General features: G+C 41.4%; 1 protein-coding gene across 5 annotated transcripts in view; it reads right to left on the bottom strand.

Annotated features, from left to right (window-relative positions):
• LOC143923962 (sodium channel protein type 2 subunit alpha-like) overlaps window positions 1-14,367 on the bottom strand; it is a 372,282-nt gene that overhangs the window by 151,358 nt on the left and 206,557 nt on the right. For 3 of the 5 annotated variants that reach the window (XM_077447919.1, XM_077447918.1, XM_077447921.1), the window contains 6 exons: window positions 13,984-14,075; window positions 10,385-10,654; window positions 6,960-7,023; window positions 6,715-6,856; window positions 3,138-3,344; window positions 2,564-2,857 (listed from right to left, as the gene is read on the bottom strand). In XM_077447919.1, the coding sequence (XP_077304045.1) occupies window positions 2,564-2,857; window positions 3,138-3,344; window positions 6,715-6,856; window positions 6,960-7,023; window positions 10,385-10,654; window positions 13,984-14,075 (1,069 nt within the window). Of the gene's footprint in view, window positions 1-2,563; window positions 2,858-3,137; window positions 3,345-6,714; window positions 6,857-6,959; window positions 7,024-10,384; window positions 10,655-13,794; window positions 13,887-13,983; window positions 14,076-14,367 lie in introns of all 5 variants that reach the window. The other 2 variants (XM_077447920.1, XM_077447922.1) reach the window with 1 other exon arrangement.

Genomic DNA, 14,367 nt, shown 5'->3' with positions numbered 1-14,367 from the left:
CTTTGATCCAAAGCCCAAGTATTTTCTAACACTATTGATGTGGCCAGTCATATAACTACCGGTACATATACCATACTAATTCTGATATCTGAATCATGGCAGTACAATATCTGAAATTCTCCAAAACTAGGCTAAAACACAACTTTTATTATTCTTGTTAAAACTGTACTGACAGTATATGTGCTCTTACTTACAAGGGGGCACTGTGGCAGACCCGCCTGGGACATAGGCTTTTAGAGGGTACTATGGGCTAGCCTTCTATCCACTGATTATGGCCCATGGAAGAGACCAAGGATTTTGTCTGCTTCTCTCGGTCAGAGCATGGAAAAGAGCCAGGTACAGAAGCCCTTTGACTTGGTAATGAATAAGCGCACCTGTTAGTGTGTGAAACGCATCTACCATTGAACTGTTTGTAACACTTGGGATGTTTGTTTATTAAACAAGAATTTTGATGGATCTTGGAGTGCAGCCATTTCTTCAGTGTTGGCTGGGAGTATCTACTGGGATTATGCGGCCAGAAAGTCCCCAGGACAGTGGGGTGTCTGCAGGAACATTGTGTTGGACAGATTGTGCAGATGCACCTTCACCCTCGAGAGCTGTATAGTGCATCATTTGCCCATTGTGTCCTGGCATTATAACAGACTGCACTTGAAGATTTCACATTTAAATAAACACTTTAAAATTATAAGCGGCTGCTCACACCTGAGCATAGTGTTGCTTGAAGCTTTTAGCTCAAATAAGTACATGGGCTTCTTCTGAACTACTATGAACATTGGATTATTGATTTAATTTACATTTTTGCACAAGAACACTTAGGAGATTTGAAGTTATATATTATACTGATACAAACTATATTTTCATGTCAATTTGAAAAGTTGTCACTTCATGATTGTGTGGTTAAACTGAGTTTTGATGTTTTGGAGCACTATTTATGGCACAGCACTGCAGTCAATTCTAATCTATTTTAGGATTGTGTTTTAGTTTTTTTTTATTTGTAACTGTCTGGGGTGGGCGCACCCTGACTAATCAAGGCTTGTCTAGGTACCTATCTGTTAATTGGCTTACTGGTTAATTAGTTAGCTTTTCGCTATTAATTGGATTGCTGTTTGATTGAATCACTGTTGGCTGATGATTGAATTGCTGTTTTAAGTTTGCATTGTTCATGTGGCGACTGATCTTAATTTTTAAAGTGTATAAAACCTGTATTTCTGTTCAATAAAGGGATCCCTTTGTTTTTTTTTAGCTGGTATTAGCTATCGGTCTGCTGGAAGGGTTTTTTAGGCAGTAGGCACTGTTTGGTCGGAGGTGCCAGGCAGTCTGTCACAGGCACCAAGACCACAAATGACTGTCAATATTCCAAGATTGTTTGTATCTGAGTTAAAGGGCTCTTTATCCAATGGTCAAGATAAGTATATATCTGCACATAACACCCTCAGGGCTAAATTAACAATATTACAGACATACACAATAGATACACAAAACCATGAAAACAATGACTATTGGCTTGTCTATTCTCCCTAAAGCCCAGCATGCCAACTGTTCCAGCTTCTACCAAGTTGTCCTCTGTGCTTATCATTCCTACTAGAGCAAAGGAGCCCACTCATGGTACTGACAGCAATATGGGAGTCAGTTCTGCCCTCGGGTAACCATATACCAACCAACACAAAAGAAAAACCCAACATGTTTTGTGCCTATGAAAGAGCTTTTTAGGGGTTCCAAAAATAATTTAAAGATTGTTTTAGTAAATCATTGCAATGTGTGCATGTGTTCATGTTAACCATCACATTTAAAGGCATGGCATACAATAGGCTGCTATGCTTTAACCTCAGGCTCTTTCCATAGTTATTTTACATAATTGAAGGTAAAATCATAGGTCAAAATCATATATATTAACAAAGCCAGAGTTATGTTTGAAGGAGAATATGGCACTTTATTATTTTTTTACTCAACCTATTAGCCCTTGTACACATGGTCGGACATTCCGACGGAAAATGTCAGATCGGACTGTGTTGTCGGATAATCCGACTGTGTGTGGGCTTCATCTGACTTTTTCCGTCGGAATGTCCGACCAACAAAGTTTGAGAGCTGGATCTAAAAAAAAATGGACAACATGATCCGATCGGACTTTGTCCGATCGTTTGTAGAGAATTCCGATTGGACAAAGTGCCAGGCTTGCTCAGATCAAATTCCTAGACCAAAGCTATTGGCTACTAGCCTGAACGTAGTCCCGTTGTAACTAAATAACGTCATCACGTTACGAACTATCGGATTTTCCGACAACTTTGTCCGACCGTGTATGCAACACCAGTTTCGGACAAAATACGTCAGACAAAATCCGACGGATTTTGTTGTCGGAATGTTCGACCGTGTGTACAAGGGCTAAGAGCTCAATTGTTCTAATGTGTCAGTGAGACATTATTCATTCAAAGTACCAGTGCTATTTAATCTTACAGCAATAGCCATTAATAGAGGGGGTCCTAAAAAAAATGTTTTGCACAAGGAATAATCAGAGCACAGAAAGAATAACAGAATACGAGAATCAAATCAACTTTCTATATAATACCTGGTGCGGAGAAGAGAACTTGTTTTCATAGGTCAGCCGGTTTCCTTCAATAGAGAAACGAAAACCTTTCCTCTTGATACTTGTTTCAGATTCAGACTTTGGAAATTTCTCATTATTCCCTTTCTCATCATCCTCTCCAAGCTCCTTCTGTCTTCTTTTCTTTTTCCGGTTCCGTCGGTCTTTGGCACTTTTGGAGCTTAGCTTGGAAGCCTCTGATGAACTTTCAGAAAGTGGTCCAAAGCCACCATCTTCACTGTACTCTTTTGATAGATTTAGTGCTGCTACAGCTGCTGCCTGATAAGCCACATCAAAAGAATTAACTATCATATCTATATGAGCATTATCAACTTATAAGGTGATTATTTTACGTGCTAAAACTTTATTAATCATGCCATCTTTGAAAGGTTCTATCATGGCCCAACTCTGTGAAAACAGCCAGTTAAAAAAGGAAGGTTCACATAGTCATAGACCTGTATAGAAACTATTATAGTTGAAATGTACAACTTTACAAGTTGATATCTTTAACTGTAAAAATAAGAAATCATATCAGTCGCAATGCTAAGATACATCATACCTGAGCATCTTCTTGTTGTTTTTTAAGTTGCTCCAACATTTGCTGAAATTCAGCTTCTTTCTGCTCTGCTTCTTCCAATGTTGCCTGATTCTGTTCCTCATAAGCCATAGCTACCACAGCCAGGATCAGATTGACCAGATAAAAGGAGCCCAAAAAGATCACCAGCACAAAGAAGATCATGTAGGTCTTACCAGCGGCTCGAAGAGTCTGCAGCAACAAGCACATATTTTATTGCAGCAAAAGGATACTTGAGCCTAAACTTAATAACATGTACTTAATATGTAAAGTATATATAAACCCAAATTTTGGACTGAGAGGAAAAGGGTTAGAACTGTTGGGAGTTTTTTTTTGCCCTCCTATCTTACTGTGTATCATTAAGAGAAAGTGAGATGATATTCTTTCAATCTCCTCTACTCTTAAACAGTTGTCATGGGGACATATATTCCCAGTGAAAAATGTTTCCCCTATTACTGTTCCAATGGTAATTCAAAGTTTTGGATTTACCCTCAATTGTATTCCTGGTGATATTGGTGCTCAGAGCAATCAGAGAGAGAGAGAGAATCTCCTTAATGGGGACAGCAATGACAACCTGACAGTGGTTCTAACCCTTTACCACGCTATCCAAATATAAAAAAGGTTTTGCCTTTAGTTACACTTTAAAGTAGAATTCAAGTCTGAAAATATTGCTAATGCCGTGTACACACGACCAGACTTTTCGACAGCAAAGTTCAGATGGAACAAATCCGTCGGACAAGTCGATCGTGTGTGGGCTTCATTGGACCTTTTCTGTCGAAAAATCCGTCGGACGTTAGAAATAGAACATGTTTCAAATCTTTCCGTTGGAACCAGTTCCTATCAAGAAAACCACTTGTCTGTATGCAGGCCCAACAGACCAACAATGATGCAAGGGCAGCTATTGGCTACTGGCTATTGAACTTCCTTTTTCTAGTCTTGTCGTACGTCATCGTGTTAAACGATCAGACTTTGGTGTGATCTTGTGTAGGCAAGTCCGTTTCAGTGGAACTCCATCGGAATGTCGAAAAGTCAGTCAAAAAGTCCTTCAGAGTTCATTCTGAGGCAAAGTCCAGTCGTGTGTACGCGGCATTGGAGATAAATATATTTTGGTTGAAGAGATTGTGGGGTTGATTTACTAAATGCAAATAGACTAATCACTGTTGCTCCAGAGCTTAGTAAATGAAGTAAAGCTTTACTTTGCAAGGAATACCCAATCACGTGCAAGGCAAAAAACAAAAACAAAACAGCATTTTTGCTTGCACGTGATTGGATGATGGTAGTCAACAGAGCTTCTGCTCATTTACTAAGCTCCGGAGCAACTGCTCTTGTGAATTGCAATTGCAAGTTCACAGCCTATTTGTTTTAGTAAATCAACCCCAGTATGTTTTTGTCAAAACACGCTTTCCCCTTTTTTCTAGCAATGTATTTTTGTGTATATATTGCCGGGAAGCACAATGTACACTATGTCACTTTTCAACTACTAGCTGCATGAGCGCTGCACTGGGGAGATACAGTTTATTGAGGGAACCATAAATGCCAACATGTACTGTTACATACTGAAGCAGAGCTTGATCCCCTCCCTTTGGAGACTGGGCCACAGGGCAGTATATCAACATGATAACGACTCCAAACACACCTCCAAGATGACCACTTCTTTGCTAAAGAAGCTGAGGGTAAAGGTAATGGACTGGCCAAGCATGTCTCAAGACCTAAACCCTATTGAGCATTTGCAGGGCATCCTCAAATGGAAGGTGATGGAGTGCAAGGTCTCTAACATCCACCAGCTTCATGATGTCGTCATGGAGGAGTGGAAGAGGACTCCACTGGCAACCTGTGAAGCTCTGGTGAACTCCATGCCCAAGAGGGTTAGGGCAGTTCTGGAAAATAATGGTGGCCACACAAAATATTGGCACTTTGGGCCCAATTTGGACATTTTCACTTAGGGGGTGTGCTCACTTTTGTTGCCAGCAGTTTAGACATTAATGGCTGTGTGTTGAGTTATTTTGAGCAGACAGCAAATTTACACTGTTATACAAGCTGTACACTCACTACTTTACATTGTAGCAAAGTGTGATTTCTTTAGTGTTGTCATATGAAAAGATATAATAAAATATTTACAAAAATGTGAGAAGTGTACTCACTTTTGTGAGATATTGTATTTACGCTAAGCTCACACTCGTGCTTAGAGTTGTCCTGATACCACTTTTTTAAGATTACAAGTATCAATACTTTTTTTTCAAGTACTCACTGATACGATACTTTTTTTAAATGTCATCTGACAGTGGCACTAATATGCAGCACTGATTGGCACTGATAGGTGGCACTGATGAGGTGTGGACTGTGTCAGTAGTTTTTTTTTGTTTTTTTTTACAATTTAATTTTTTACAATAGTTTTTTTTTAATTATTTCTTACAATTTATGTAGATGTATATTTTTTGTTATGCTTTCTTTTCTTTGGGGGGGCGGGGGGGGGGGGGTGTACAGTCAGTGTCTGTTTTTAATCATTTCTTTATTATTTTTACAATTTTACTTTAGGATATTTATTACAATGTTTCCTTTTTTTAAATTATTTTTAATTCAACCTTGTTGGGGGGTAGGGGGCGTTTGATGAGATATCAGGGGTCTAAAAAGAGGATTAGAGCATGGAGGGGGACCTGAGCAGGAGGGGGAAGGGGACCTGGAGAACGTACAGAGGGGGGAGCAAAGGAGGAAGGTGGGGGGGAATACCGGGGGAGCGCATGGAGGGGGAGCATAGGAGGAGGGGGTGGGGGAAGGAGAAGCACACAGAAGGAGACCAAAGGACGGGGGGGATTGGAGGAGCACACGGAGGGGGACCGGAGGAGGACGGGGGGGAGACCAGAGGAGCCCATGGAGGAACACAGAGGAGTACACCAAGGGTTAGCCAGAGGAGGACACAGGGGACACTCAGGAACAATCAGTGCAGCGAGCGGGGGGGGGGGGAGTTATAATCACCGATCTCCCTGTGTGCTTCTCCTCCTCTCCCCTCTGTGGCTTTTAGTTGCTTTATTAAAAAGCCACACAGGGTGATCTGTGATTATAATTTCCCTGCCGCAGCACCGATTGTTCTTGAGTTTCCAGGTATCGGACTAGGCATTGGGAGCATTTGCACGGGTACAAGTACTCCTGCAAATATTCAGTATCAGGACCTAGTAGTATCGGTATTGGGACAACCCTTCTTGTGCTGCTTTGCTATCACATTTTATGGCTGCCTATTCAATTAAATGTGCTGCTGTGCATCCAGAAAAAGCAGGGAGGCACCTATTCTGAAAAAGCGTCCCTCACGAAAACCACAAGTGCACTGAAGTTTCCAGTATCTGGAAGTGTAGGAATAATGCCACCCAAGACAACTCCTAAACTGCAGTTGGGGTTTTTGCCTGAGGGGGGTTGCGGGTGCGAGAACAGGTGTAGTTCCGCAGCGGCAACCACCTGCACAAGTGTGAACCTAGCCTAAATGTTTATTTGTATATTTTATTTTGGCGACTTCTCTCTTCTTTACATACATACATTGCTTAAATTAAGCATTTATCTCCTGAATACTCACCAGCTGATAGAGGTTCTCCCAATAGTCTTGAGTCATTAGTCGAAACAAGGATAAGAAAGCCCAGCTGAATGTATCAAAACTCGTATACCCATAGTTGGGGTTTCTCCCAATCTTAATACACACATATCCTTCTGGGCATTGACTAAAAATTGTAAACAAAAAATACATATTAGCAGCAATATATTTTAATAAAAACATTACAAAAGCATGAGAAGTCATACTAGTTTTTCAAGAAAATACCTTACCCTGAATCTGATGAGTTACCGCACAGCAAAAAATCCTTCTGACCTTCCTGCTTGTAAAAGTGTGCTGTATAGAGAGGAAAAGAAATTATTTATTACGTATTAAACTGCAATAACAAAATGAATAGCTTGTACAAAGCATCATAGGGCCCAAAAGTAACACTGAAAAGACTAACGGGTCATAAACTGCTGTTCCTCATTGCTGTTGGCAGGAACAATAGTTTGGGCATTTTCTTCAGAAAGAATTATGTTGTAAACTGTAATATCGCAATAAAAGTTATGCTGAAATTATTCTACAAAATCGCAGCACTTAAAAGCAATCCCTCAATCCTCTGGCTCAAAAGTCTTGCATCCAATCATTCATTGGGGCTTTCACTGCACTGCAAGGGTTAAATTCTTGTTTTGATCTAAGATGGGACAGACAAAGCAGATATACTGACCTTATTACTCGCAGTGGTTAGAAATTTTTATTTTACCTGGAGTTCATTTCAGCTTTAAGATATAACTGCCCTTTCTAACTTATTTTCATAAGGGCATTCATTTTCTGCATGCCTGGAGATTCATATTTAAAGCATGTTCCATATAGAATATTGAAATTGAAGGCACTGATCCAGAAATTAGAAGCAACAAAAAGGTACACTTATCTTTAAAGTGTATGTGTAGCCAAACCAGGGTTGCCAACCGTCAGCAAATTTACTGACACTGTGTAAAAATAATAGATTTTTACATCTGTCAGTAAAAGTCCATTAGAGACATTTTATATCAGTAAAAAGCAGTCCTTTTTCTCAGGCGGGTTTGGGTTGGCTCAGCAAGTGTTAAAAAGAACCCCTTGACAGCTTGATGCAGCACCAGCAGCCACTTATCCAGGCAGAGTTTGGAGCCAGTTGGGATTATTTTTACATAGAAGCAGGCTGGAGCCGGAGGCGAAAGGAGCAGGTGGCCGTATTTGACGATCCTGCTCCTCTAGTTCCAGCTGTGGAGTGATCTCAGTTGTGCTCCGCCTGCCACCTCTCTGCATAGATAGGTAGTTGGAACCTGGTGCTTGTCTGGTGGCAACAGCTCGTGAAACGTGTGCCCATTGCCCCGCAGCTACACTACACTCTCCTCCTGAGTAACCTATCCTGCTCTTCTGCAGCTGCAGTTCTCTATCTACTGTCAAGGAGGGGGAGTAGAGCACTGTACTGGGGGAGGGGGTGATTTGGGGGCAAAGGAGGACACCCCTGTACTCTGTACGCAGCATACCCCTGAACCCTGCACTCTGTATGCAGCACACCCCTGAGCCCTGCACTATGTATGCAGAGCACTCCTGAAATCTGCATTCTGTATGTAACGCACACTCAAACCCTGTACTTAATGTAAACTCCTGGTATTTTACCCCCTTAAAACCCTCCCACTGTTAGTACAGGAGGTGATACTGCTGCGTTCCAAGCATTTTTTTCCCCCAGCGGAATGGAAATGTTGCATTGAAATACTGTGTCACAACCAAAAGCCAAGCATTTGGCTTGTGGCTGCTACACAGCCCCATTGAGCTCAGCGGCAAGTTTGACAGGCAAAGCTGCCTGTCAAACTTGATATGTTGAGTTAGAATTGCTGCACTATAAAGCTAAGCATCAAGTCTATGGCAATGTGTACTCACCCAAGCAGCTGCTATGTTCCTTTAGAGGTAGGTGGTCAGGGAGAGGTTCTGTTTAATCATCCTCTTTTAGGACACTCCCAGTATTCGATGCAATCTGGTCATGCTCTTTGGCATGCATAATGGAACTTGTTTTTCAACTGAATCCCAACAGGGTGGTTGATAATTTATCATGCTGCGTTGACTTTTTAAATGTAAACCAGGCCAATTACCTGTTATGTATATTGTCAATTTCCCTTCAAAGTGGGAGGTATTATCCCTTTAAAAAGTCTTCATTAGGGAGATTTACCCTTACTTCTGACAACTGTGACATTTTGGATTTCCCATTATTTTTGCCTCTATGACACGGTCAACAGCAGTGGCGGCTGGTGCTCCATTGGTCGGGGGGGGGGGGGGGCAGCAGACAGACCTGACCACAGACCCATCCCCCCCATCGCTTCAGCCCACCATCACACACCAAAACAAAAAGACAAAACCGCATTGGCTTGCCCGCCAGGCCCCCCCATCAGCCCCGCACTTACCCCGTGCAGGTCACGGCTGTGGCAGCAGCTTTCCCCCTCTGCCTCCTTCATGTCCCGGCCATCGCTTCTCCTCCCTGGTCTTCGGACTCCACTCCACATCACTGCGCCCTGAGAGCCCCCTGTTGTGTGACATTAGCAAATTAATATTCGCTAATGTCTTCCTGTTTCTTTCTCCCTGCCAATCAGGAGGCAGGTCCTGAGAACCCATTGGCCAGGAGAAGACACAGGAAGACATTAGTGAATATTAATTTGCTAATGTCCCACAACAGGGGGCTCTCAGGAAGCAATGCTCTGCACCCCGAGTCCACCCTTTTTTTAAGCCAATTAGAGCCTCAGGCTCTAATCGTGTGCTTCTAAAAGAAAAAAAAATCAATAGAAATCCATGTGTCCAGCGCCCTGCATATAGATTATGGGGCCTGGCGCATCGATTGAGGGGTGGCGCCCATGCACCCCTAATGGATGGGCCGCCACTTGTCAACAGGACAAATAGAGATGATAAATTGACTTAAGTCAATACATACATGGGTCTAAATTCGGCCCCCGAAGCAGGGACCAGCTGAATTTCGATCCATGCATGGGCAGGGTAGTTGTACAGAAGTCAATCTACCGACTTCTGTGCAACCACCCTGCCAGATTTTTGCCGATCAGTTATAGCCAGCAGCGCCAATCAGTGTATTCTGACAGCGGGGTAGTCTCGCCACTGTAAAAATGCAATAGTGCAGCAGAGAGAATTAACCCATTTACAACAAATGTGGATTCAAGTCATTTGTTTTCACTCAACCCACTGGTTGAATGCAAAAAAAAGACTCATCTATTGCCAGTAAACTGGCATATTTATGAGTACCCTTGACCAACCACTTTCAAGGGAGAAATGTATTAGCCAAGACTAATATTCTTTTCCAAAAAAAGACCAAGACTGCACACTGGTTTGGTTGAAATTGCCTATTACTGGAAGGGTCTTTGTGGACAGATTTTAATGGGTAAATACAGGGTGCTTTTGACATCAATTTAAGATGTTTCAAGCTCATTCAGTTGACCTTCTTCAGGTTATTTGCATTCACAGATTGGTATGACACAAGTTAGAAAGTGAAAAGCAGTCCTTTAGAAAGATTGCCACAGCAATGACTTGGTATATATACAGTACAGTGGGAACATGGTGCTGGATGTGGATGTGTAACTGGACAACCTATGCCACATTGAGGGGGGAGATGCAACAACGTTGTTCCAGGGGACAAAAACACAAGAAATCCCTAAAAAATACTATATATTCTTACATTCATCTTCAACGTATTCCTGCCAGTCCAACTCAGGGAAGGTTCTATTGAAAAACGTGCTGTTGTTCATTGTGCTATTGATGTAGGATGTGATATTCATTTCAGAACCGCTGTATAGTGGAGGCCACAGTAAGCATTTATTCCGTAGGTGTCCCATAAAAAGTTGTAGTCCTATTAGTGCAAAGACACTCAGACAAAACACTGTGAGAATCATCACATCTGAAAGCTTCTTAACCGACTGAATCAGGGCACCCACAATAGTCTTCAGGCCTAGAATTAGAACCACAAAATGGCATTTGTTCCAAATGCACACCAGCAGCACAGAAAAAATGAGAAATTGTTGTGCGATGATGAAATATTGGCATGCAGAAGCTTAGACAAACACAGTAACACCGACACAAAGCAGTAAACTAAATGGACAGCCGGAAGCTGGTGAAAACAATGAAATGGTTGAGGAGACGTGGACAATTTGGTGTCTTTTCTGTGTCCCACAGATGACACACCATACAAAATGGCTGGAGAAAATGTAATTCTTTTTTTGGGCGAGTCACCTCTACACAGCTGTAGCTGGCTACGTATTAACTTATATCTGTCAGCAAATATTTCTCTTCTGGGATCCCATGTCAAATCGTGATAACATAAACATAAAATGCAAGTCGATACCAGTGTCTTGAACCTTTTAGAACATTCACAAATATCTTTAAGTTGAGGAGTGCAATTTGGACTACTGGAGGGCATTTTAACACACTGTCGACGGAACCTAGCACAAATAAACATAACTTTGTCATGTTTATTCAAATCCTACACTGACTGGACCTGTTAAAGCAGTCTATAAACTTGATGCAACCCATGACAATTTCCTCTGTGTTTGGTAAAACATTAAAAAAATTACCCCACAGCTCACACTAGGATAAGTACATTCTCAACAACCAAGCATATAAGCTAGAATCCCTGTAGTTATATGGACTGTCATATAAATATTGGATCTGTGGGGGCTCCATGCTACATCAATAGCAGTCCACATGCCAAAGAGCACTTGGTAGGTCAACTTAAAAATAAAAAAATACAGGGCCAAACCGCCTGTATGTTATGATTTATAGTGAATCATAGATAAGGTTTTAACGGTGGGTGGCAAAAAAAGGTGCCACCAGTTCACAATTATATATGAAGTTAAAATGGTCCAATGATAGAGCTTTGGTGTCAAAGAAGAAAAACTAGCTAGGTTCAGAGTTGAAAGGAGAGGAATGAATTGCCCTCAAAATCCTTGGCTTAGAGTAATGCATACATTTTAGTCTTTTACCTCCTCAGCCATTGTCCCTCTTGTTCCTTCCTTTTGATAACAAGAACATCTGCCATTTCACCCCTCTCATTGGTCATAATGACCTCAGAGTGAGGTAGAGCAGCACATGACATCGGAGGGGGAGTTAAAGCGGGAGTTCCTCCGTTTTTTTTTTAAAAAGCCAGCAGCTACAAATACTGCAGCTGCTGTCTTTTAAAATAAGGCCACTTACCCGCCCAGCGCGCCCACGATGTCGGTACCCGAAGCAGATCCCTCGATCGTCTCTCTGGTGCTGCTGCCGCCATCTTGGGTATGGGAATCAGCAAGTGGAGCCTTGCGGCTTCATTTCCCAGTTCCCTACTGCGCATGCGCGAGTCGTGCTGCGCAATAAGGATGGTCCCCGCTGTCTCTGGGATCCGTGTGTTTCCCAGCAGACAGTGGGGGACCTGCGGAAAGGGGCGTAAATATCCATAGATTCTGCGGATATCTATGCCGGAAGTGGGTGCAGATACCTGTACTGTACAGATACCTGCACCCCCCTCCCCCTTGAAAGCTGCCAATTGTGGCACCGGAGGGGGGGAGGGTTCCAATGAGCGGAAGCTCCACTTTAGGGTGGAGCTCCGTTTTAAGAACTGATTTGTATATATGTGTGCTTGTGATCAAGGGACTCCCCAAGGGCAGAGAATAAAAAATATGCAGTTTTCAAGGTACACAATAATTTTAGTGCAAAATAAAAGATGGGGATTTAAGGCACTATGCCTAGATTGTAAGCTCTAACGAGCAGGGCCCTCTGATTCCCCTTGTCTTGAATTGTATTGTATTGTAATGTCAACCCCAATGTTGTAAAGCGCTGCGTAAACTGTCTGCGCTATATAAATCCTGTATAATAATAATAATAATAATTATAAAGCATACCACTACAGGAACTAGCCCTGGTGGGCGGGGCAACAAGATGAGAAAGATGGGCTTTTACTGCTTCATTATCAAGCAGTCAAGGGTCTATTGCCAAGCCTTAGATTGGTCTACATTTTAATAATTTTGAGGTATAACATACTGAATGTTTGTATGTTTGGGATGTTAACAGTCCTTCATTAACATGTCTTTTTATATGGATGATGTTGCCCCATCCTCTTATTTCATATAAGCTGCAATGCCAAATAATGAACATTTTCTATAGTGGAGTTTTAGTACGATGCAATAAACCATTATTTCCTTTAGGCTTTTCCTTGAGTCAAAAACTAATGTTTTCACATCTATAGCATACACTGTTGTGAATGTTATATATCAGGGATATGCAATTAGCGGACCTCCAGCTGTTGCAAAACTACAAGTCCCATCATGCCTCTGCCTCTGAGTGTCATGCTTGTGGCTGTCAGAGTCTTGCTATGCCTCATGGGACTTGTATATCTGCAACAGCTGGAGGTCCGTTAATTGCATATCCCCATTATATATTATTTCTTATATCACAGAGGAGACACTTACATTTTATGTATAGTTTTCACTTAACCACTTCATGTCTATTTCACACATATTTGCACTGCTCTAAGAAGGTTATCTATAAGAAAAGTTTTTTTATCTATTTTGGAAAGAACAATCTTTTCTAAAAAGATGTCACATGCAGCTAACATGCATTTAAAAGCCATAATCTACTTCTAAATCAATACTAAATCGGAACTTTAATTGGTCAAGTGACTATATGACTTGTTAGCTTTTTAAAAGCAATGATGTTTAATTCATACTGTATAAACTATATATATATATATTTTTTTTTATGCTTTGCCATTTTTATAGTCATATGGCATGGATGCCAATAAAGAAAAAAATTCAAATTTACATTGGTGGACAAAAAAGAAAATCTTAAAATGCAAATTACACAGACTGAAGATAGCAGAGTCTCATGCAAGAAGTGTTGAGAACTTGGAAAAACTGAACTAAAAACTTAAATAAAGAAAAGCTAATGCTAAAAAAAAGCTAGGAATCTTTTGGATCTCTCGGGCTTTGCTCAGGATTCCTGCTTTTTTTCTGATTATTCAGCAGCATGAGTGGCAAACATCAAGGCTCTATGCTCAAAAGATGTGGCTTGTACTTAATGGAGCAAAATCAAGCCTGCGTGTTTTAACCTGTCTCTCACCTGGAATGACTGAAATTGTTTTCAATGCTCGGAGAACTCTGAATGTTCTCAGTGCTGAGACATTGCCCAGGTCCACAAACTCTGTGACATATCTGTAATAGGGGAGTTCACACACAAACACAATGACAGACACAAAGAAACAGTTGGATGTACAAAGGGGCCTAACATCTCACACCAATTACTTCTTACCTGGAATTACAGAAATAGTTTTCAAAGCTCTCAGTACTCTGAAAGTTCGAAGAGCTGAAACATTGCCTAGGTTTACAAATTCTGTTACATACCTGTAGGATTAAACCAGAGTTATTCAAGATTTAAGGAAGGGTCTACTGAACACAGACCTCCCATGAAGACCTTGCTGGTGTTACTGATAAAAGAGGTGATCCAAAGAAACCTAAAGGTTGAAGTGTGCAAAAAAGCTTCTTCCTAACAGAAGGTCCAAAGAATAGTTCTGATTTTGGTTTGTCTGAGGGCTTAGGAAAGTGGAGGCTGCAATTGTTTAGTTAACATTTTATGGGCTTAATAAATACAACCCCAATTCCCAAAAAGTTGGGACGCTGTGTGAAAATCTACATA

The sequence above is a fragment of the Lithobates pipiens genome, unplaced genomic scaffold (genome assembly GCF_037356315.1).
Source record: "Lithobates pipiens isolate NorthernLeopardFrog02 unplaced genomic scaffold, aLitPip1_a1.2 Scaffold_22, whole genome shotgun sequence".
Lineage (NCBI taxonomy): Eukaryota > Metazoa > Chordata > Amphibia > Anura > Ranidae > Lithobates > Lithobates pipiens.
The sequence above is the reverse complement of the archived record's forward strand: the minus strand, read 5'-3'. Positions and strand labels throughout refer to the sequence as shown.